The 25000-nt window shown below is 41.3% G+C and overlaps 1 protein-coding gene across 7 annotated transcripts in view; it reads left to right on the forward strand.

Moving 5' to 3' along the window:
- Window positions 1–25000, forward strand: part of LOC128621679 (arf-GAP with Rho-GAP domain, ANK repeat and PH domain-containing protein 1) — a 106930-nt gene that overhangs the window by 74214 nt on the left and 7716 nt on the right. For all 7 annotated transcript variants that reach the window (XM_053647629.1, XM_053647630.1, XM_053647632.1 and 4 more), the window contains 17 exons: window positions 1730–1904; window positions 2000–2134; window positions 3998–4133; window positions 7479–7581; window positions 7776–7971; window positions 10781–10820; window positions 11007–11170; window positions 16893–17102; window positions 17815–17920; window positions 18140–18287; window positions 18739–18825; window positions 19537–19605; window positions 19685–19802; window positions 21587–21700; window positions 21850–21989; window positions 23381–23463; window positions 23678–23737. In XM_053647629.1, coding sequence (XP_053503604.1) covers window positions 1730–1904; window positions 2000–2134; window positions 3998–4133; window positions 7479–7581; window positions 7776–7971; window positions 10781–10820; window positions 11007–11170; window positions 16893–17102; window positions 17815–17920; window positions 18140–18287; window positions 18739–18825; window positions 19537–19605; window positions 19685–19802; window positions 21587–21700; window positions 21850–21989; window positions 23381–23463; window positions 23678–23737 — 2084 coding nt within the window. The remainder of the gene's footprint in view (window positions 1–1729; window positions 1905–1999; window positions 2135–3997; window positions 4134–7478; window positions 7582–7775; window positions 7972–10780; window positions 10821–11006; window positions 11171–16892; window positions 17103–17814; window positions 17921–18139; window positions 18288–18738; window positions 18826–19536; window positions 19606–19684; window positions 19803–21586; window positions 21701–21849; window positions 21990–23380; window positions 23464–23677; window positions 23738–25000) is intronic.

A 25000-nucleotide genomic window follows, 5' to 3' on the forward strand; every position in this document is an offset into this window, starting at 1 on the left:
TGTGTTGTTGCACGTGCTCGCTGTGGAGCCGTGTGTATTATCGCCACAGATCTGTGTAGCGTTGTGTTTATTTCAAGCCCCGGTTATTCAGATGAAGCTCGTCTGAGATGTACAGTCCCTCCAGCATTTCATATCGCAGACATGAATGCAAAGTCAAGGAAACTTTTTTCTGCAGATTTAGTCATGTGACGACGCGCGTTGAACCAAAGCCGTCTTCGATTCACGTGCGTCGAACACGTTTACCAACAAACATCACTGTGAAAGAATTTCGGGCAATTACAATTTCGCCAATTCCAGTAGTTTTCCGCACAAAAACGCAAATGGCATCACAACTTTTGAAAAAAGCCACAGCAACATCAAGAATTCACAAAAAACCTCCGGAGTAATAACACACCCGTGAGTCCCATTTTAATATTGTGATGCATCATAGAACTGATCATCAGCACACGTACGTTCAGAGTTAACACAGAGTGAAGATCAGTAATGAAGAACAATGCAGAAGAGTAAATGAATATCAGATGTGTGTGTGTGTGTGTGTGTGTGTGTGTGGGAAAAGAGAAGAAAGTTCATCTGCTGTCCTGCTGCAGTCCAGTGTAGGCGATTCAGCTGTAAAAACACACACACACACACTCTCACACACACACACACACACACACACACACACAGACACACATTCGTTCCTTTCCCATAACACAGCACTGAGAGTCAGTAAAGGTCACGACCCCTACACCTCAAAATAAGAGATGTTAAACCGATTCAACTAAACTTTATTTATCAGCGGGGCAGGCAATAAAATAAGGAAATAAAGATCATTCTTTAACAAGTAGGTAAATGTGATGATTGATTATTCTAACATACAGCTTGCTTTGTCATTTGAGCTTTTGTTTTCTAGAAAAATGTGCAGTTTTCTCAAATGTCCATCCTGGAATGTTGTGAAACTCTCACACACTGCTGTAGGAATGTGAGGGTTCAGCAGTGTGTGAGTGAGTGTGTGAGTGAGTGAGTGTGTATGTGAGGGAGAGTGTGTGGGTGAGTGTGTGGGTGTGTGTGTGAGTGGGTGGCTGAGTGGGTGTGTGTGTGTGTGAGTGAGTGAGTGAGAGTGTGAGAGTGTGTGTGTGTGTGTGTGTGTGTGTGTGTGAGTGTGTGGATGTTCGCACTGTTTATACAGCATTGTGAGGTGAAGTGGAGTTGTGTTGTTGTTGAAGGATTCTGGTTGTATTTTGCAGTGAAGTCGATCGTTCATGATCAGAGCGTGACAGAGACACGTGACGATTCTGCCCGTGAACAATACAGCACACAGCCTTGTCACGGTCATGTGGCTGTTTAACTGCATCAGGAGTCTTGACTGGAAATCTAGCACTTTAGCTGGAGTTATTTCACTTATATTATTATTTGAACATTTATGTATTTTGAAGAGTTGATTATTGTTCTGTATAAAAACACACAAACATCAGCAGTAACATTTCTCATGTAGTAAACAAGTCAGAGACAAAAATGATCCGTTTCAGATTGCTGTATGCAGAGGAGATGGCAACTGAGAGAGAAACTAGTGTGTTGCAGTGTAAAAGTGTGTGTGTATGTGTGTGTGTGTGTGTGTATTCTGCTGTCTACAGGACCTTTTTATATAATTACGTCTTTCTATTACTCTAACTTTTTGAAACAGAAATCCTGCGATTCTTTCAGAGCTGATTAGCGTTAATGTCTGGCTGTGTCTCTGTGTCTCTCCCAGGCGCTGTGTATTAACGTGCAGTCTAACGATGTGTGCGAGACTCTCGCCCTCGTCTTCTGCGGTGCCGATGTGAACTGTGACACGGGTATCCCAGAATTCCCCAGTCCTATCGCCCTGGCCCTGCACCACGGCCAGAATCTGCAGGTGGAATTCCTCACTCAGAACCGCAACATAGGTCAGTTTCTGGACGTGGGGGCGGAGCTTAATGGTAGGTGGAGCTCACGTTTTAAAAGGAGGAGGAGTTGTAACATTTTGCTTTTGACCCCACAGAGATTCCGAGGTCAGAGGTCAAACTGGCCATGCACACAGAGCACTACATGGCCCCGCCTTCCATTACACACAACGGCTTCCTTTTTAAGACCGCCTCTATGGCGCGACCAATCACAGAGCGGAAGAGTAAGGAAGGTGAGCCAATCACAATCACTGAACGACTCCATAAAACTGACCGAGGAGATGATTTACAGAGACACATTTACTGCAGTGTGCTAAACTGGAGGCCACGCGCTAACTGTTAGCTACATTAGCACACAAGTCTTCTGAGTGATCACCAAAAAAATCAACAATTTATATAAACTCTCTCCATCCCTCTATCTGTCTTTCTGTCTCTCCATCTGTCTCTTTCTCTCTCTCTGTCTGTCTTTCTGTCTCTCCATCTGTCTCTTTCTCTCTCTCTGTCTGTCTTTCTGTCTCTCCATCTGTCTCTTTCTCTCTCTCTGTCTGTCTTTCTGTCTCTCCATCTGTCTCTTTCTCTCTCTCTGTCTGTCTTTCTGTCTCTCCATCTGTCTCTTTCTCTCTCTCTGTCTGTCTTTCTGTCTCTCCATCTGTCTCTTTCTCTCTCTCTGTCTGTCTTTCTGTCTCTCCATCTGTCTCTTTCTCTCTCTCTGTCTGTCTTTCTGTCTCTCCATCTGTCTCTTTCTCTCTCTCTGTCTGTCTTTCTGTCTCTCCATCTGTCTCTTTCTCTCTCTGTCTGTCTCTATCTGTCTTTCTGTCTCTCCATCTGTCTCTTTCTCTCTCTCTGTCTGTCTTTCTGTCTCTCCATCTGTCTCTTTCTCTCTCTCTGTCTGTCTTTCTGTCTCTCCATCTGTCTCTTTCTCTCTCTCTGTCTGTCTTTCTGTCTCTCCATCTGTCTCTTTCTCTCTCTCTGTCTGTCTTTCTGTCTCTCCATCTGTCTCTTTCTCTCTCTCTGTCTGTCTTTCTGTCTCTCCATCTGTCTCTTTCTCTCTCTCTGTCTGTCTTTCTGTCTCTCCATCTGTCTCTTTCTCTCTCTCTGTCTGTCTTTCTGTCTCTCCATCTGTCTCTTTCTCTCTCTCTGTCTGTCTTTCTGTCTCTCCATCTGTCTCTTTCTCTCTCTCTGTCTGTCTTTCTGTCTCTTTCTCTCTGTCTCTCTCTGTCTGTCTTTCTGTCTCTCCATCTGTCTCTTTCTCTCTCTCTGTCTCTCTCTGTCTGTCTTTCTGTCTCTCCATCTGTCTCTTTCTCTCTCTGTCTGTCTCTATCTGTCTTTCTGTCTCTCCATCTGTCTCTTTCTCTCTCTCTGTCTGTCTTTCTGTCTCTCCATCTGTCTCTTTCTCTCTGTCTGTCTGTCTTTCTGTCTCTCCATCTGTCTCTTTCTCTCTCTCTGTCTGTCTTTCTGTCTCTCCATCTGTCTCTTTCTCTCTCTCTGTCTGTCTTTCTGTCTCTCCATCTGTCTCTTTCTCTCTCTCTGTCTGTCTTTCTGTCTCTCCATCTGTCTCTTTCTCTCTCTCTGTCTGTCTTTCTGTCTCTCCATCTGTCTCTTTCTCTCTCTTTGTCTGTCTTTCTGTCTCTCCATCTGTCTCTTTCTCTCTCTCTGTCTGTCTTTCTGTCTCTTTCTCTCTGTCTCTCTCTGTCTGTCTTTCTGTCTCTCCATCTGTCTCTTTCTCTCTCTCTGTCTCTCTCTGTCTGTCTTTCTGTCTCTCCATCTGTCTCTTTCTCTCTCTCTGTCTCTCTCTGTCTGTCTTTCTGTCTCTCCATCTGTCTCTTTCTCTCTCTCTGTCTCTCTCTGTCTGTCTTTCTGTCTCTCCATCTGTCTCTTTCTCTCTCTGTCTGTCTCTATCTGTCTTTCTGTCTCTCCATCTGTCTCTTTCTCTCTCTCTGTCTCTGTCTCTCCATCTGTCTGTTTCTCTCTGTCTCTCTGTCTCTCTGTCTCTTTCTCTGTCTCTCGCTGTCTGTCTCTCTCTGTCTCTTTCTCTGTCTCTCACTGTCTGTCTCTCTTTGTCTTTCTCTCTGTCTCTCTCTCTCTCTGTCTCTCAGAGTTCAGTAGGAGGTGGTGTGTGCTGAATGATGGACATTTCAATTATTATGAAAGTGATAAAAATGCGACGCCAAACGGAGGACTGAAGATGAAAGAGATCGTCTGTCTGGCTGTCAGTCCTCCTGAGACACACGGGTATAACTGTCTGTCTGATTGTCTGTTGATCTGTCTGTCTGTCCTGGCAACTCTGTCTCTGTTAACTTGTACGTTTCGCTCTGTCACTCTGTCTGTCTCTACTGACAGATTTTAAGTCTGATCCACTGTTGTCTGTCTGTCTGTTACGTTGTCCATTTGTGTCTTTGTCTCTCTGTCCATCTGATTGTCTCACTCTCTGTTTGTCTGTCTGTCTCTCTGACTGTCTCTCTCTCTCTCGCTGTTTATCTGTCTGACTGTTTCTCTATCTGTCTGTCTACCTGATTCTCTCTCTCGCGCTGTTTCTCTCTTCCTCTCTGTCTCTCTGTCCGTCTGTCCGTCCGACTGACTCTACTGTCTCTCCCTCTCTGTCGTTATGTCTGTCTGTCGGTTACGTCATCCATTTGTGTCTGTCTGTCCGTCTGATGGTCTCTCTCTGTCTATCTCTCTCTCTGTTTATCTATCGGTCTCTCTGACTGTCTCTCTCTATCTGTCTTTCTCTCTCTCACTGTCTCTCTCTCTCTCGCTGTCCATCTGAGTGTCTTGTCTGTCTCTCTCTCTCTCTCTCTCTCTCTGTCTGCCTCTCTCTCTCTGTCTGCCTCTCTCTCTTTCTCTCTCTCTGTCTGCCTCTCTCTCTCTGTCTGCCTCTCTCTCTTTCTCTCTCTCTGTCTGCCTCTCTCTCTTTCTCTCTCTCTGTCTGCCTCTCTCTCTTTCTCTCTGTCTGCCTCTCTCTCTCTCTCTGTCTGCCTCTCTCTTTCTCTCTCTCTCTCTGTCTGCCTCTCTCTTTCTCTCTCTGTCTCTGTCTGCCTCTCTCTCTCTCTCTGTCTCTCTCTGTCTGCCTCTCTCTCTTTCTCTCTGTCTGCCTCTCTCTTTCTCTCTGTCTGCCTCTCTCTCTTTCTCTCTGTCTGCCTCTCTCTCTTTCTCTCTGTCTGCCTCTCTCTTTCTCTCTGTCTGCCTCTCTCTCTTTCTCTCTGTCTGCCTCTCTCTGCCTCTCTCTCTGTGTCTCCGTCTGCCTCTCTCTCTCTCTCTCTCTCTCTGTCTGCCTGTCTCTCTCTCTCTCTCTCTCTCTGTCTCTCTCTGTCTGCCTGTCTCTCTCTCTCTCTCTCTCTCTCTCTCTCTCTCTCTCTGTCTCTCTCTGTCTGCCTGTCTCTCTCTCTCTCTCTCTCTCTCTCTCTCTCTCTCTCTCTGTCTGCCTCTCTCTCTCTCTCTCTCTCTCTCTCTGTCTGCCTGTCTCTCTCTCTCTCTCTCTCTCTCTCTCTCTCTGTCTGCCTCTCTCTCTCTCTCTCTGTCTCTCTCTGTCTGCCTGTCTCTCTCTCTCTCTCTCTCTCTCTCTCTCTCTCTCTGTCTGCCTCTCTCTCTCTCTCTCTCTCTCTCTGTCTGCCTGTCTCTCTCTCTCTCTCTCTCTCTCTCTCTCTCTCTCTCTCTCTCTCTCTGTCTGCCTCTCTCTCTCTCTCTCTCTCTCTCTCTGTCTGCCTGTCTCTCTCTCTCTCTCTCTCTCTCTCTCTCTCTCTGTCTCTCTCTGTCTGCCTGTCACAGTTTACAGAGTGCTTTATTGGCATGATTGTTTTAACAATGTTGCCAAAGCAAATGAATAAAGAAGTTATATATGCAATCAGTAACAACAAATGAAGGAATTGAAAAACAATAATAAATAAAAGAAACATTGAACATGAATAATAATGAATAATAAACATTCATTAAATTAACAGATGTGTTACAGGAAGAGATGCAGTATTTGATTCATGTATATAAATTACACACACACACATATGAACTATTTTAATAGACAGTGTAAGGATTAGATTAGATTAGATTGGATTAGAGGTGTTTGTGTTTCTTGTATAATGAAGAGTGGATATGTTCCTCTAAAACCCCAGTCAGTTTGTGCTCAGGTCTCAGAGAGGGGAAGTTCGGGATGATGGATGTGAGTTTAAGGCAGTATTCCTGTCTGATGCGGTTATATATTGGACAGATCAGAGTGAAGTCGTCTCTGTTTCTATTTCCTGTAGCTCACAGTGTTTACAGAGGCTTTGTTCTCTGAGTTTGTGTGTTTTAGTGGCCCGGGTTTTGCTCCTAGCCCTAGAGCAGATAGAGAGCGCACAGAAACGGCACTTTTTAATCTGTACAGACTCAAAATCTTCTCTCAAGCACTCCAATCCTTAAAGACCGAACATCCCATAATGTCCAGCATCCTAGTTCAAGTGGATTCTTTACAGAGACAAAATTTCAACATCTTTTCTTTTTTGCTGGACACCAGGCCATATGGAGCTGTCCGGCAACGAACAAGCAGATGGTGCTGTTAAGGAACTCCAGATTGTCAAATCCCACCATCAGATCTAATCCAATAATAAACTCGTACCGCTTATAAACGAAAGACAATTCCTTAACTCCCCCTTTCAATCCAGACACGATTAGATTAGACACCGTTGTTGACGCTGCTGAAATGTTGTAAGATGTTATTGTTGTAATGCTCTGCTTTGCCTTTACCTGCCATACCCCCCATCTTACCATGAAAACAGCCACTGGTGCTGGCGGGGCATTTAAAAAACAATAAATAAATAATAAATATAGGTTTGAGTGTGTCTTCCTTTTCAATTTCTAGATTGTGATCACCCGCTCTATATATAGTCCAAATTTGTCTTTCTCTCAGGTTCTTGTTCTTCAGATATTCAACTAATCTGTCTGTCTGTCTGTCTGTCTCTCTCTGTCTGTCTGTCTGTCTGTCTCTCTCTGTCTGTCTGTCTGTCTGTTTCTCTCTCTCTCTCTCACTGTGTGTCTGTCCGTCTGTCTCTCCCTGTCACTCTCGCTCTCTTACTGTCTGTCTGTCTGTGTCTGTCTGTCTCTCTCTCTCTCTCTCTCTTCCTGTCCGTCTGTCTCCCTCTTGCTGTCTGTGTCTGTCTCTCTGCCTATCTGTCTGTCTCTCTGTCTGTCTGTTTGTACCTCTCTCTCTGTCTGTCGGTCTCTCTATCTCTCTCTTGCTGTCTGTCTGTGTCTGTCTGTCTCTCTCTCTCTCTCTCTCTTCCTGTCCGTCTGTCTCCCTCTTGCTGTCTGTGTCTGTCTCTCTGCCTATCTGTCTGTCTCTCTGTCTGTCTGTTTGTACCTCTCTCTCTGTCTGTCGGTCTCTCTATCTCTCTCTTGCTGTCTGTCTGTCTCCCTCTTGCTGTCTGTGTCTGTCTCTCTGCCTATCTGTCTGTCTCTCTGTCTGTCTGTTTGTACCTCTCTCTCTGTCTGTCGGTCTCTCTATCTCTCTCTCTTGCTGTCTGTCTGTCTCTCTGTCTCTCTCCCTCTCTTTGTTCATCAGTGTGTGATTTAAGATAAGTGATTGCCCCTGTCCTGTCTGTCTCTCAGGTACGATCACTCTTTTGAGATTTACTCAGATGCAGAGCGTCTCTACCTGTTTGGGACAGACAATCCCGACTCCATGAAGGAATGGGTCAAGTCCATCGCCAAGGTAACCGCCAGCCGAGAGTCCGTTAGTTCATTCTGTCTATTATTAATGTATGAATGTTGTTTGTCTTGCTGTCTGGAACATTCTGTACTTCTGAGAAAGTGAGATCAATAAAGACATACGTCCTGTTTGTCCATCTCGCCATCCGTCTGTCCAACCACCTGTCCGTCTGTCTGTCTGTCTACCTGTCTGCGCAGTCGTTCATCCCAGCATGTGCTGAAGACCTCCTGCAGAAGGATTTTGAGCGGCTCGGGCGTCTGCGCTATAAAGACCCTCTAAACCTGGAGAGCTGGAGGCTGGGCTGGTTCTGTCTCGAAGCGTCCACGCTGCACGTGTGTTTGGAAGACAGTCAGAGCCGCGAGAGCATCCAGCTTCAGAAACTTCTGGAACTCTGTGAGTCAGAGAAAGTGTCTCTAGTAACAGCTCATTCACAGGGACGTGTACGGCAGACGCCCCACGTAAACAGATTAAAAAATCTTCAGTGATACAGAAGCGTTCTGTAAAGAGATGTTTATTTAGGTCAAATTTCATTGAAGGAGTCTCCAGTGTCAGCGCTGTGTAACAGTCAGAGGTAACTGTAAGTTTTCCCACATCTTCTGGACAGAGGAGTTTACACTTTGCGATTTCTCTGTAACATGACAAGCTGCGTTTATAGCTTTTCAAGTCCCTGTGAATGAGCTGTTACTATAGAAACGATAATGGATTAGAGTGAGAGCATTAATATAAACCTGTCGCTCATGTCACAGCTGGAACTACTGTCTGAGCTGCACTGTTGTACAGAAATAATACACACCTTCTGACCAATCAGACTTAACAATTCAAGCGCGCTGTGGTATTAGTTATACAGGTGCAATCAAAATGATTCGACCCCCATTGCAAATCAGGTTTATTGTCAAAATGTACAGACTTTCAGCTGTTTGCGATGAACAAATCAAACAAAAGCAGTTGAAATAGTTCGACACACCGAATGCTTCAAGCGGTTTCCCCAAATTCAACTGAAAATGCAACTTCTAATGATTTCTCCAGTTTCAAAGTTATTCACCCCTTCATGGCGAGCATCTTTATTACTTAGTAAAGCTCCTTTTGATGTTCTGACCTGCTGCAAACGAGATGCAGAGCTTCTGTCAGCGTTCCTGAGGAATCTTCTCCCGTTCCTCGTGAGCAACGGCCTCCAGTTCAGTAATATTCTTAGGTTTGCGTGTTGCAACCACCGCCTTCAAATCCCACCAGAGATTTTCTATGGCCTTCAAGTCAGGTGACTGTGATGGCCCTGTAGAATCTTCCAGGACTTCTTCTGCAACCAAGCCTTAGTGGAATTTGAGGTATGCTTGAGATCGTTGTCCTGTTGGAAGGTCCAATGATGCCCAAGCTTCAGCTTCCTCACAGACGGCATGAAGTTTTCTCCTAGGATTTCCTGATACTTCAATGAATCCATCTCGCCTTCCACACGCTGCAGGTTTCCAGTGCCAGAGGATGCAAAGCAGCCGCAGAGCATCACCGAGCCACCACCATGCTTGACTGTGGACAGAGTGTTCTTTCTTCATTCTTCTTCCTCCAGACATACCGCTGATCCGTCCTGCCGAAAAGTTCCAGTTTTGTTTCATCGCTCCACAGAACAGAATCCCAAAACTTCTGTGGATTATTTATATGATTTTGAGTGACTTTTCTTGTGCTTTTGGGTCAGTAGTGGTGAACGTCTTGGAGTTCTGGCATGGAAACCTTCTGTGTTTAGTACGCGCCTTACTGTGCTCACTGAAACCTCACTGCCTGTTACACCAAGTCTTGCTGCAGGTCTTTTACAGTCACTCGAGGGTTTTTCACATCCTGCCTTCTCACAAATCTGCTTGCAGACGTTGATAGCTTCCTTTTTCTGCACCGTCCAGGAATTTCTTGAATTTTCTACCACTAGCCAGTTCAGGTATTTCATACCTGCTCAAGCACACCTGCTGCAACTAACGAAGCCCTTGATTAGCTGTATCAGGTGTGCTTGAGAAAACACCTGTGTTGAATATCTGTGCTGTTGTGAGGGATTCTATTCAGAGTGTTGAATAATGTTGAAACTGGAGAAATCATTAGAAGTTGCATTTTCAGTTGAATTTGAGGAAACCGCTTGAAGCGTTCGTTGTGTTGAACTATTTCAACTGCTTTTGATTGATTTGTTCATCGCAAACAGCTGAAAGTCTGTACATTTTGACAATAAAATTGATTTGCACTGGGGGTCGAATCATTTTGATTGCAACTGTAAGTTGTTAAACACCACGTATTCTTTATAGAATTATTTTTTTACTTGTGTTGTGTATGTTTTGAGAATCAGTATGAGTGTGTGATTGAGAAAAACGGATCTCTTCCTGAAATAATGGCTTCATGTTGACCCCCTATCGGGCTGATTTAAAACTTGGAAACAATGGTACGCTTGTCTGAGCAGAAGGACTTCAAGAGGATGTAAAATAAAGGAACAGTGGTAGCAGCAAAATGACTGGTCTTTCCTGGAACACTTGCTAGCAAAGGCGGCTAAATGAGGCATAGAAATGATGTGAATGTTTGATCATTTAAACTGAAAATGAATGTTGCAGTGGTCTGGTTCCTGTCAGATCTCCTCTAAATATTCACGTTAGGGTTCTTAGAACATCTTTTCCACTGCTGAGTGTGTTACTCCTTCTGGTATAAAGAGTGTGGAATTAGCCTAAATGCTAACATCAGGAGGGTTTGTGTTGTATATAATTAGCTAGTGTTTGGGTCAGAATGTCGGTTAGGGTTAAATGGTGAAGACAGAGATGGAGAGATCAGCAGAAGAACAGGGAGGAGAAAATGGAGGTGTAGTGATGGGTGGAGGGTGAGAAAGGGTGGTGAGAAAGTTACCGCTCACCCAGTAAATCTTTAATCACTAATTAGACATAATAAACGAGGAGCTGGTTTCATACCATGAGGCGCATGTAGAACTGAGTATCAGACAGAACCGGAACACAAAATGAGGTGTGATTAGCATCAACCCAGAATTGACAGCAGTGTGGTACAGGATGTAATATAACACTCTACAGTACATAGTACAGCTCGGTGTAATACACATACTGATTTCATTCTCCCCTGATTTCATTCTCATTCACACATACTGATTTCATTTCACCCTGATTTCATTCTCATTCAGATATTTCTGAGAATTCAATGCCACAATGAACTGAATTTCTCTTTCTCCTCCTTTTAGCGAGGGATAATGAAGTTCTGGTGCTCGTGGAGCGGGGCAGGTGAGTACTTCAATAAACCTCGGTGTGGATTGTTTCTAATTAGTGAAATAAAGAAGTAAAAGTAGATTTTAATGGTTTTAAATGTGGCTGTGATTCAGGAAAGTGTAGTTAGTAAGTAGATGATCTCTCTCTCTTTTTCTCTCTCTCTCTCTCTCTCTCTCTCTCTCTGTCTCTATCATGGTTTAGGACTCTGTACATTGAGGGAGAGAGGAAGTTGGACTTTCATGGCTGGGCGTCAGCCATCCAGAGGGCTGCTGGGAGTTCAGGAGATACGCTGAGTCAACAGCAGCTCACTGAGGCTGATATACCGCTCATAGTGGAGCGCTGTATACATTACGTCACGCAGTATGGTAATAAAAATACTCACTATTATGTTCTGTAATAACTCACTGCAATGCGGTTTCTTCTCCTCTAGTCTATTTTATTGCATGCTGTGATGACTGCATTTATTCTGTACTGTCCTATTCTGTAATGTACTGTAGTATTCTGTTCTATTCTACACTGTTCTATATACTCCTTATGTATATTGTATATTACTGTATACTATATCTATATAGTACTATATCTTCTATATTCCATGTGGTAAAGACCACTCTACTATATTATACTATACTATTCTATACCACACTCTACTATATTATTCTATACTATACTATTCTATACCATACTCTACTATATTATTCTATACTATACTATTCTATACCACACTCTACTATATTATTCTATACTGTACTATACTATTCTATACCATACTCTACTATATTATTCTATACTATACTATACTATTCTATACCACACTCTACTATATTATTCTATACTGTACTATACTATTCAATACCATACTCTACTATATTATTCTATACCATACTCTACTATATTATTCTATACTATACTATTCTATACCACACTCTACTATATTATTCTATACTGTACTATACTATTCTATACCACACTCTACTATATTATTCTGTACTATACTATTCTATACCACACTTTACTATATTATTCTATACTATACTATTCTATACCATACTCTACTATATTATTCTATACTGTACTATACTATTCTATACCACACTCTACTATATTATTCTGTACTATACTATTCTATACCACACTCTACTATATTATTCTATACTATACTATTCTATACCATACTCTACTATATTATTCTATACTGTACTATACTATTCTATACCATACTCTACTATATTATTCTATACTATACTATACCATTCTATACCATACTCTACTATATTATTCTATACTATACTATACCATTCTATACCATACTCTACTATATTATTCTGTACTGTACTATACTATTCAATACCACACTCTACTATATTATTCTGTACTGTACTATACTATTCTATACCACACTCTACTATATTATTCTGTACTATACTATTCTATACCACACTCTACTATATTATTCTGTACTGTACTATTCTATACCACACTCTACTATATTATTCTGTACTATACTATTCTATACCACACTCTACTATATTATTCTGTACTATACTATTCTATACCACACTCTACTATATTATTCTGTACTGTACTATTCTATACCACACTCTACTATATTATTCTGTACTATACTATTCTATACCACACTCTACTATATTATTCTATACTATACTATTCTATACCACACTCTACTATATTATTCTATACTGTACTATACTATTCAATACCACACTCTACTATATTATTCTATACTGTACTATACTATTCTATACCACACTCTACTATATTATTCTGTACTATACTATTCTATACCACACTCTACTATATTATTCTATACTATACTATTCTATACCACACTCTACTATATTATTCTATACTATACTATTCTATACCACACTCTACTATATTATTCTATACTGTACTATACTATTCTATACCACACTCTACTATATTATTCTATACTATACTATTCTATACCACACTTTACTATATTATTCTATACTGTACTATACTATTCTATACCATACTCTACTATATTATTCTATACCATACTCTACTATATTATTCTATACTATACTATTCTATACCACACTCTACTATATTATTCTATACTGTACTATACTATTCTATACCACACTCTACTATATTATTCTATACTATACTATTCTATACCACACTCTACTATATTATTCTATACTGTACTATACTATTCTATACCATACTCTACTATATTATTCTATACCACACTCTACTATATTATTCTATACTATACTATTCTATACCACACTCTACTATATTATTCTATACTGTACTATACTATTCTATACCACACTCTACTATATTATTCTGTACTATACCATTCTATACCACACTCTACTATATTATTCTATACTATACTATTCTATACCACACTCTACTATATTATTCTATACTATACTATTCTATACCACACTCTACTATATTATTCTATACTATACTATTCTATACCACACTCTACTATATTATTCTATACTATACTATTCTATACCACACTCTACTATATTATTCTATACTATACTATTCTATACCACACTCTACTATATTATTCTATACTATACTATTCTATACCACACTCTACTATATTATTCTATACTATACTATTCTATACCATACTCTACTATATTATTCTATACTATACTATACCATTCTATACCATACTCTACTATATTATTCTATACTATACTATACCATTCTATACCATACTCTACTATATTATTCTATACTATACTATTCTATACCACGCTCTACTATATTATTCTATACTATACTATTCTATACCATACTCTACTATATTATACTATATTAAATTATTCTATACCATACTCTACTATATTATTCTATACTATACTATTCTATACCATACTCTACTATATTATACTATATTAAATTATTCTATACCATACTCTACTATATTATTCTATACTATACTATTCTATACCACACTCTACTATATTATTCTATACTATACTATTCTATACCATACTCTACTATATTATACTATATTAAATTATTCTATACCATACTCTACTATATTATTCTATACTATACTATTCTATACCATACTCTACTATATTATACTATATTAAATTATTCTATACCACACTCTACTATATTATTCTATACTATACTATTCTATACCATACTCTACTATATTATACTATATTAAATTATTCTATACCATACTCTACTATATTATACTATATTAAATTATTCTATACCATACTCTACTATATTATTCTATACTATACTATTCCATACCATACTCTACTTTATTATTCTGTACTATACTATACTATACTATACCATACTCTATTATTCTGTACTATACTATACTATTCTATACAATACTCTACTTTATTATTCTGTACTATACTGTACTATTCTTTGCCATTCTATTTTATATTATTCTATTCTTAAGTATGCTGTTCTGTAGTATTTTATGCTATAGTACACTATACTGCTCTATTCTAAAATTTTCAATACTATAAATCATTACACTATACCATATTAAACTATTCTATACTAATCTGTACTGTACTATACTCTGGGTGTCACACAGGGTTAAAATATATCACAGGGTTATAATTTTACAGACTATGATGAGTAAAAAGAGAGACTAATCACAAATAATTCTACTCACAGCCAACGCTGAGATGAATAACTTCCGATTTATTTTTGAAGTGCACTGATCCTATTTTAATCAGACTGCACTGGAGTTTTGGGTTGGATTTTGTTAGTCACTACCGATTTTATATTTAAATATAAATAGTTCTTGTTTTGTTATGGAGTTTCACAGACTTTCAAATTCCCGAGCTGGCAAAAATAGTTAGAAAATCTTCACTGTCTGAAAGCTGTGGGTTAACTTGTAACTTCATGTATCTTTAATAGATGACCTTGTGAACTTGTGAGCAGTGTTTGTTCAGGACAGTGTTGTGTGGACGTATACGTGTTTACATTAGCCGGAGCTTTATCACATTTACTGTAATATAGTGTTATCTTTTTGGTCTTCTGCTTCCTGATGAGAAGGATGAGCAGAATTTCCAGTCACGCCATATTAAAGGCTTAGACAGACACACACACTCTCACTCACTCACATAGCACATACGTCCGTAACAAACGTGAGCTAAGAATGTGTGTGTGTGTGTGTGTGTGATGATAATTGTACTGGAATGGGGAAGTTAGGGATCAGCAAAACTACCTCAGATTTAAAAAAAACACCTTGTAATGGAAATAGATTTTTATTTGAATTAAGCGTGCATTATTTAGTGAGTGTAACAGATGCAGAGTCCCATTAGGGTTTTTATTTCAGCAGGGTGTTGTGCCCAAATCATTCTGTAACACCAGATTGTTTTGCAATCGTGTATCATGCAGTGATGATAATTCCTATAATACGGCACTTGTCTAGTCTTGACGTTGTAGCGTGAATACAATGTTGCAGTAGATTTGGCGACCACAAGTTTCTGGTTAAATGTGAGGAAGGCTTATAGTTCGTGCCTGCGTGTGTGTGTGTGTGTTTGTGAGTGAGTGTGGAAACAAGCTGTGGTTTTGTACAAGTCAACAGGTTCGTATAAAATGAATCGATTTCTTACCTTCAGCTGGACCTTAACGTGTCACCTGAGTAACTGATCATACACTCAAGTGACGTGACTGTGTGTGTTTCAGTGTATCCACTGATCTTTAGACCTTATGAGGTCACAGTAAAGTTTATTTGGTCAGCCATATTGGAATTGAACAGGGTTCTTGTACAAGTGTGTAGATGTTAGAACCCTTCAGAGTGCTAATTAAAACATTTGGAAAAATTAAAATAAATTGTGTAGTTAATAGAAACTGCAGGACAGTGAAGTTGGTACTAAACTTTTATGTCTTTATTCACTCTGCACAAACACACAATTTCTGGGGTTTTTTAACCTATTTTTTTATTAGCAAGAGAGCTGAATATAAATATGTCTGGAAAGAGCTCTGGATTCTGTTGAAGAGTTGTGCATTAATAGCTGATTGAAATAACAAGAAATGCAACATGGTGACTAAAGAAAAGAAAAAATAATTGTGGTTAGAAAATAAAATCAGTGTCACATAACATCCTTAGAGCTAAAGGTGTCGGTGCTGAACCTAGACATAAAAGTCTGGCTGGTTTAGAGGCTCACTAACGAGCCTACGAGCTTAGAAGTGTGTGGTGTGTGTTATCTAGCGCAGGATAACAGTGCACTAAGGTGATTCAAGATACAGTTTAAAGCTCAAGTTTCTGATCTTTGTAAAGTGTATAGTTCAGTTAGGTCAAAAGCCTGTGCCTGTGTGTAATGTTATAGATATTCTTTTGTGGGAGGCACGGCGGCTTAGTGGTTAGCACGTCTGCCTCGCGCCCCCGGGGTTGGGGTTCGGATCCTGTCATCGCCCCGTGCGCGTGAAGTTTGCATAGTCTCAGGATTTCCTTGAGGTACTCTGGTTTCCTCCCCAAGTTAAAGACTTGTGTTGTAGGCTGATTGGCTATTTCCAAATTGTGTGTGTGTGTGACTGTGCCCTTTGATGAGTTGCCACCTCGTCCAGTGTGCCCCCTGCCTTGTGCCCCAAGACCCCTGGGATAGGCTCCAGGCTCCACGCGACCCTGTGTAGGATAAGCGGTACAGAAGATGGATGGATAATCTTTTGTAAAGTGATCCATTGTTCCATAGTGCATTCCAGGTTAATTATCCAGTCAATTTAAAGATTTTTCAAAACAGGAAGTAAACTGTGCAGGTTTAAAAAGTCCTCCAGGAAAAGGGCTTGGAATTTTTTTCCCATGATAAAAATCTAACCCAGAAGTTGTTATCAAGAGATGAGTTGAGATGAGAGTGACAACAAAAAAGTACATATGTTCGATTAAACGCTCAGTTTTAAAAATGTGTTTCCCAGGAAATAAACAGGAAACTTGGGTTAGTTTTATTTCAGAAATATTTCTAAAACATTGTGCCAGGTTTAAACAGTGTGTCAAGTGTACTGTTAGATACTTTTTTTTCTGAAGGTGCAGTAATGTTTTTGATGAAATGTTTGAAATGGACACTTTGTGTTTGTACTGTACAGGCCTCGCGTCAGAAGGTATTTACCGTAAGAGTGGAGTGAACAGTAGGATCGCCTCCCTGCTGGACACCTTCAAGAACGATGCTCGCTCCGTGTGGCTTAAAGAGGGAGAGCACCAAGTGGACGACGTGTCCAACGTCCTCAAGAGGTTCTTCAGGGACATCGAGGAGGGACTGTTTGGTCCACAATCACACAACTGGCTCAGCACTACGGGTAACACACACACACACACACACACAATGTACCCAGTAAAATGTACTCAGTTTATCGCTCGTTCACGGATCCGTGTTGTATTTTGTTTTTGATTGTGTAATCGAGTGTAAGTTTGATTACACTTTGTCATCTCGCTGTATCATAAAGGTGCTGGTCATGGACACATTAAAACTTTACTCAGTCCGTACAGGATGTCAGAGGTTTTTTGTGATTTGTTGTGGCTAAAATGCTTGATTTTGTTGCGGTTTTTGTAAAAATTTGTAATATCACATTTTTGTAAGTTCTATGTACGTGTTTTTGTGCTTGAATTGGTGAAATTGCAGCGGCAGGAAATACTTGTGCACGGTCTTTCACAGAGATGTGTGTTGGTAAATGAGACCTTTTAGCTGTACTCACGTTTGACTCACGTGAATCGAAGAGTTTTTGGCTGAATGCGTGTTGTGATGACGTCACATGACGCGTCTAGGCCCAAATCTGCGTTAATTTTAGAAAAATCGCAAACTCCTCCGAGTATTGCGCGTTTACTTGATTTTGTGTTCATTTCTGTGTCTTTTTATCCAAAAACATAAAATACACATGAAATTTCTTCTTTTCATTTCATTTATATTACATTGTTAAAAATACTTTTAGGTTCAATTGAATTTGTATGTTCTTTTCATTTCTTTTTTTTCTGAATGTGTGTGTGTGTGTGTGTGTGTGTGTGTGTGTTCAGCTCTTTCAGATGAAAGCAGGAAGATCTCTCAGTATCAACTTCTTTTTGAAAATCTGCCTCAAGTTAACAAAGCCACACTACGCACACTGGTCAATCACTTATTCTGGTAAAACACACACACACACACACACATGCACACACACAGAGGAACACTAACTGTGTTGGCACACCTACACATACACCGACACACACACTTCCTCTTTCTCAGTAAGCTCTTCCCCATTTTCATATTCGGACATGATATTTTTCACATCAACACATTTGAACTATTTATGTGATTGCTGTGTGTGTGTGTGTGTGTGTGTGTGTGTGTGTGTGTGTGTAGCGTGCAGCGGTTTTCAGAACTCAACCAAATGAACCTCCATAACCTGGCAATAGTTTTCGGGCCGACGCTTTTCCAGACAGACGGTCAAGACTACAATGCAGGACGTGTAGTGGAGGACCTCATACAGCACTACATCACCATTTTCAGCGTGAGTGTGTGTCTGTGTCTGTGTGTGTCTGTGTGTGTGTGTGTGTGTGTGTGTGTGGAGGTCTCGTGAGGCCCGAAAAACACAAAAAAATAGAAGTCCTCACAATCAGCCGCTTCTCATAAAACAGCATGCTTACAAAAACGACGTAAATTTTATGTAAATATTTATTTATAAATCTTTCGAAGATCCGAAATATTAATAGTCATTGAAGTTAAAGTTAAGTTCAGAGTTAAGGTTTAGGATTAACCATTTACAGTAAGCATTATGTCAATGGAAAGTCCTCACAAAGATAAAAACTAACGTGTGTGTGGGTGTGTGTGTCTGTGTGTGGGTGTGTGTGTGTGTGTGTGGTTGGCCATATCCTAGAGTAATATGTACAACAATGTTGCCCCCTGGTGGCGGAGCTGATAGTGATACACTGATTTATTTTTTTGTGAATGTGTGTGTGTAGGTTAATGAACAGCAGTTAAAGAGACAGCTTGATGAGATCACCTACATCATTAAGTTACGAGATAACCTCAACCCTAAAACAGGACCGGTGAGTGTGTGCAAGTGGGTCAGTGTTGTGTGTTAGTGTGTTTGTGTGAGTGTGTGTGTATTTATGCATGTGTGTGTGTGAATGTGTGCAAGTGTGAGTGTGTGAGAGAGCATGTGTGCGAGTGTGAGAGTGTGTGTGAATGAGTGTGTTTGTGTGTGTGTGTGTTTGTATGTGAATGTGTGTATGTGTGACAGTGTGTTTGTATGTGTGTGTGTGTGACAGAGTGCATGAGAGTATGTGAGTGTGTGTGGGTTTGTGTGCGAGTGTGAGAGAGACTGTGTGTGTGTGTGTGTGAGTGTGTGATCCAGATTGATGTGTGTTCAGGGTTCCAGTGTGTGTTTATATAATGTTCTGCTCCTCTAAGTGTTTTGTGTGTTGTGTTTATGGTTAAAGTAAAGTGCAGTGTTTGTGTTAATGCTGGATAAAACAGTAGCTGCTGAAATACTGTAATATAAACACTGCAATTGTTTAGAATCTTACGTTTATAACCTGCATCTTTACACATGATTTTATACGTTATATATATCTAATGAGTCCCAGGTGTTCTACAACGTGTATCGTGCACTGTGTAGGGTTCTACCACTGTTCTACCCTACAGCGTGAGCGTGTGGAGTGAATGTGTGCTGTTTGGAGCAGGTTTTGTCTTTAACACTAATTCTATATTCCTAATAATCAGTTAAACTGTGTGTGTGTGTGTGTGTGTGTGTGCAGGCCAGTGGAGATTTTATCTGCACCGTATATCTGGAGGAGAAGAAGGAGACAGCTGAGCAGCATGTGAAGGTAACTTCTGACCTTTGACCTTTGCTACAGAATTGTACAGAATTTTGTGAGACTTTCGGAACTGACCTTTGACCTGCAGATCCCGGCCACGATGACGGCGGCTGAGCTGGTCTTCGAGATCCTGGACCGCAGGAAGATCAGCATCAAGGAGAAGGACTACTGGTGCTGCTTCGAGGTCAATGAGAAAGAGGAGACGGGTGAGACACACACACACACACACACACACACACACACACACACGTACGTATGATGGATATGAAAAGTATACACACCCCTGTACAAATGGCAGGTTTTTGTGATGTAAATAACGAAACCAAGATGAATCATGTCAGAATTTTTTCCTCCTCTGTGTGATATATATATATATTTATATTTTATTTATATATATATATTTATATACACGTATATAAATGAAGCGGAAAACAATCAGATACTTTTTTGCGTGAAAAAAGAAAAAATAAAAAACGTACAATAACCTAGTTGCAAAAGTATACACACCCCTAAACTAATACGTTGTTGAAACACCTTTTGGTTTTATTACACCACTCAGTCTTTTTGGGTCAGAGTCAGCGTGGAACATCTTGACTTCTCACTCTTTCTCGCAAAAGCATTCTAGGCCCATCAGACTGTGAGGGCATCTCCTGTGCAGAGCACTCTTCAGGTCACCCCACAGATTTTAGCTTGATTCAGGTCTGGGCTCGATCTTCTTTTGGTCTTCCCCCCCACCTTGATAAAATCCCCAGTTCTGGCTGAAGAATAGCAGGCCTAAAGCACGATGCTGCCTCCACCGTGCTTCACCGTGGGGATGGTGTTCTTTTGGTGATGTTCTTTTTTTGTGCCAAGCATACCTTTTGGAATTGTTCTCAGCAGACCATAACATATTTAACACATGGTTTTGGGGTGATATAGTGATATAGGGCTTGGATGTTTTTTTTTTTTGTGAGGAAGGGCTTCCTTCTAGCCGCCCCACCCTGTAGCCCAGACATGTGAAGAATATACGTGTGTTCACATGCAGAGAGTAATCAGTTCTTGTCAGACATTCCTGCAGCTCCTGTAATGTTGCCGTGGGTCTCTTGGCAGCCTCCCTGGTAAGGTTTTGTACATTTTGGATGGACGTGATGTCACTGTGGTGCTGAATGTTTTGGGAATTCTTTTATATCCCTCTGTTGATCAATTCCTTTCAACAAGTGAGATACTGTACATGCTTTGTAAGCTCTTTGAGGACCAGGGCTTCAGCAGTCAGATGAAAACAAGAAGATGTGAAGAAAACACTACAGAAACAGCTGGTCTTTATTTGGGGTTAATCAGAATCTTCATTGAGGACCGCTGTATGATCATTACTTTTGAACATGAGATTGAATGTGATTGGTTGGTTTTGAACACAGCCACATCCCCAATTATAAAAGGGTGTGCAAACTTATGCAACCAGGTTATTGTAACTTTTTATTTTTCCCTAAAGTGTTTCACACAAATGTACAGTACATGAATATACACACACAACCAAATTAATAGGTTTATTTTTTCCTTCTTCTCTGTCTGTATGTCTGTTTCTGTCCCCTCCTCTCACATCCCCCCTCCCTCCCCCCTACCTCTCTCCCCACCTCTCTCTCTCCCCCTCCCTCTCTCACCCCCCCTTTCCCCTCCCTCTCTCTTTCCCCTCTGTCTCTCTCCCCTTCCCTCTCTCTCTCCCTCTCTCTCTCCCCTTCCCTCTCTCCCCTTCCCTCTCTCTCTCCCTCTCTCTCTCCCCTTCCCTCTCTCTCTCCCCTTCCCTCTCTCCCCTTCCCTCTCTCTCTCCCTCTCTCTCTCCCCTTCCCTCTCTCTCTCCCCTTCCCTCTCTCCCCTCCCTCTCTCTCTCCCCTTCCGTCTCTCTCTCCCTCTCTCTCTCTCCTCCCTCTTTCTCTCTCCCCCTCCCTCTCTCTCCCCCCCCCCCACCCCCCCCCCTCTCTCTCTCTCTCTCTCTCTCTCTCTCCCCGTGTCTCAGAGCGTCCTCTGCACTATCAGGAGCGAGTGTTGCCGATCCTGCACAGTTTGGGGACAGACAGTAACCTGGTCATCAAAAAGCACTATGCCATGGAGGCCATGCTCATCTACCTGGGTGTGTGTGTGTGTGTGTGTGTGTGTGAAAATCTGCAGCTTTGCTTTTATTAGAAAAACTAAAAGAGTCAAAGGGTTTTGTGTTATTTCACTGCACTAATACGCAAAGTACCTCGCTAATGTAGGAAAATGTGTGTGTGTGTGTCACAGCCAGTAAAGTGGATGTGACTAAACATGGCATGCTGAAGTTTAGAGAGGAGCGCAGTCTGCTTGGTCTGAGTACAGGAAGCTTCAACGATCGATACTTCATGCTCAACCAGAACTCACTACGACTCTACAAAGACGTCCGGGTGAGTGTGTGTGTGTGTGTGTGTGTGTGTGTGTGTGTGTGTTAGGCATATCCTCATCTCTAAAACTCTTTATTGACACAAACTGCTTAATTTTGACAGTGGAAATAAATTTCAGCGGTTTGTCTCACATATGTTTTTTGTCATTTGGGGCGGAGTCAATGCAAATTTCTCTTAATAAAGAGACACAGACTTCATGAAAATGAATACCACTGAAGGACAGGGATTAAATTTGCCACCATTTTCCACCAGAATTCGCTCATTCGTTAGGTTTTATTACACCACAGTGCTGTTGGATTCTCCAATCACATTACATTGTGTGTACATTGTGGGTGTGTGGTTGTGTAGGTGTGTTAGAGTAGATACAGTATTGTGTGGGTGGGTGTGTGGTTGTGTAGGTGTTGTAGAGTAGATACAGTATTGTGTGTGTGTGTGGGTGTAGGTGTGTGTGTGGGTGTAGGTGTGTTAGAGTAGATACAGTATTGTGTGTGTGTGTGGGTGTAGGTGTGTGTGTGGGTGTAGGTGTGTTAGAGTAGATACAGTATTGTGTGTGTGGGTGGGTGTAGGTGTGGGTGTAGGTGTGTGTGTGGGTGTAGGTGTGTTAGAGTAGATACAGTATTGTGTGTGTGAGTGGGTGTAGGTGTGTGTGTGGGTGTAGGTGTGTTAGAGTAGATACAGTATTGTGTGTGTGGGTGGGTGTAGGTGTGGGTGTAGGTGTAGGTGTGTTAGAGTAGATACAGTATTGTGTGTGTGGGTGGGTGTAGGTGTGGGTGTAGGTGTGTGAGTGGGTGTAGGTGTGTTAGAGTAGATACAGTATTGTGTGTGTGAGTGGGTGTAGGTGTGTGTGTGGGTGTAGGTGTGTTAGAGTAGATACAGTATTGTGTGTGTGGGTGGGTGTAGGTGTGGGTGTAGGTGTGTGTGTGGGTGTAGGTGTGTTAGAGTAGATACAGTATTGTGTGTGTGGGTGGGTGTAGGTGTGGGTGTAGGTGTGTGTGTGGGTGTAGGTGTGTTAGAGTAGATACAGTATTGTTTATGTGGGTGGGTGTAGGTGTGTGTGTGGGTGTAGGTGTGTGTGTGGGTGTAGGTGTGTTAGAGTAGATACAGTATTGTGTGTGTGTGTGTGGGTGGGTGTAGGTGTGTTAGAGTAGATACAGTATTGTTTGTGTGTGTCTGCTGTCGGCGTCCAGTATGCATGCTGTACAGGAGGATTATGGGATATCGTGTCTGGGTTTTTTTATTGCATGGTCATGTTAGGAACGTTCATTTCGATTAATTTCTAATGTTCTCTCTCTCTTTCTCCTTTGCTCTTTCTCTCTCTCTCTCTCTCTCTCTCTCTCGCGCTCTCTCTCTCTCTCTCTCACTCACTCTCTTTCACTCTCTTTCTATCTGTACAGAGTAATCGGGCGGAGAAGGAGTGGCCTGTGAAGTGTCTGAAAGTCTATCAGGGGATAAAGAAGAAGCTCCGCCCCCCGACATGGTGAGACCAGAATTACTCTCCTGTATAGTGTTCAGTTCCACTCGTGTCCACTAAGAGGCAGCAAAGCTGCGCTGTAAAGAGCATGATGTGTCTCCTCTCTCTCTCTCTCTCTCTCTCTCTCTCTCTCTCTTTCTCTTTCTCTGTAATACTGCAGTGTTTAACTATGAAACATATAAAAAAGTGTTGTATTGCAGTAACTCTGTTCCTCCTGTAGTTGGGGACTGACCGTGGTGTATGAAAGTGAGAAGCCTGAGAAACAGGAGAGACAGCAGTGGTAAGCACATCTATACCGTGTGTGTGTGTACACCATGTAGAAGAGTTCCGAGGGGGTCAATACTAATGCTACACAATCAAATGAATAACTCTTTCTCTATCTTTCTCTCCTTATTCATTTTCTTATTTTCTTTTCTGCCCCTTTTCTTCCTTTTGATTTGCGTCTAGTGTTGTTGCGTCTTGTCACCAGGTGGTGGAGGTGTTCTCAGGCGGATCTCCGTCTGAGATCCGTGTTAGCATGATATCTCGCGAGTGTTTGTAGGATTTCTATGGCGTTATCGTTATAACATACACAGTCACAGGAAGGTCCGACGTCAGAAATAAATAAAGTTCCCTTCCTGTAACAAGATGCACTAGACTAATACCATTTCTGTCTTTATTTCTTTTTCTTTTTTTATTCTTTCCATTTCCATTTTGCAAAATAATTTTTCTCTCTACTTTCCAAAGACCTGCTGCCAAATATTCATAAACACCTGTATATTGTTTAGTTATGACCCTCACACTGGGAAAAGAGACTTTATCACAAGACGGAGTGGACCGGAGAGACCAGGTTAATTAAAGCTGGGTATAAAACGTGTTCTAACGTGAGGAGGGAACTTTGTATGTGTGTGTATTGTTGTTTAGTGTTGTGGTGTGCATTCGGTCTGAAACACCTCGAGGTGTTGTGTGCGTTTCCATAGAAACGGCTCGTTATCCCAGGCCGAGGAGATGAACAGCTCGGAGTCGTCGTCTGGTAATTACCGTAGCTCCCACCGTGTCATGAACACGCGGGTTATTGTTGCTGCTTTGCACTGAAAATGTGAGCGTTCGTGTGGAGAGAAAGGGAGAAGCACAAGAAGACACACAAGTACCACACAATCTTCTGCTCCCATAATGCACCACAGCGGCACACAGCCTCCACATCTTTATAGTTCAGACGTTGCACCTCTTTATCAGTCCTCAGGCCTGATGATCTGAAAAGATTTCGGATAAAGAAGCAGACAAACAGTGGAGTGTGTGTGATGTGGCTCGGTCTGATGCTCTGCGTACACCAGTAATGATCCAGAGTTCTGTCCTTCGTAGAGCAAGCTGTTTCCATAAACACGCAAATCTCTCAATATTATAATATCTGATAATGTCGGAGAACGTTTAGCCGGTTTATGGTTCTGTAAAGACTTGTAATGATGTTCTGTGAGCTCGTGCTTGTCTAATTGTACTACGCACTACGTGCTCTTCTTGTGAAGGAAAAAAGTGCATACTTTTGAGTGTGTAGCAAAAGAGTACG

The sequence above is a fragment of the Ictalurus furcatus genome, chromosome 17 (assembly GCF_023375685.1).
Source record: "Ictalurus furcatus strain D&B chromosome 17, Billie_1.0, whole genome shotgun sequence".
Taxonomy (NCBI): Eukaryota; Metazoa; Chordata; class Actinopteri; order Siluriformes; family Ictaluridae; genus Ictalurus; species Ictalurus furcatus.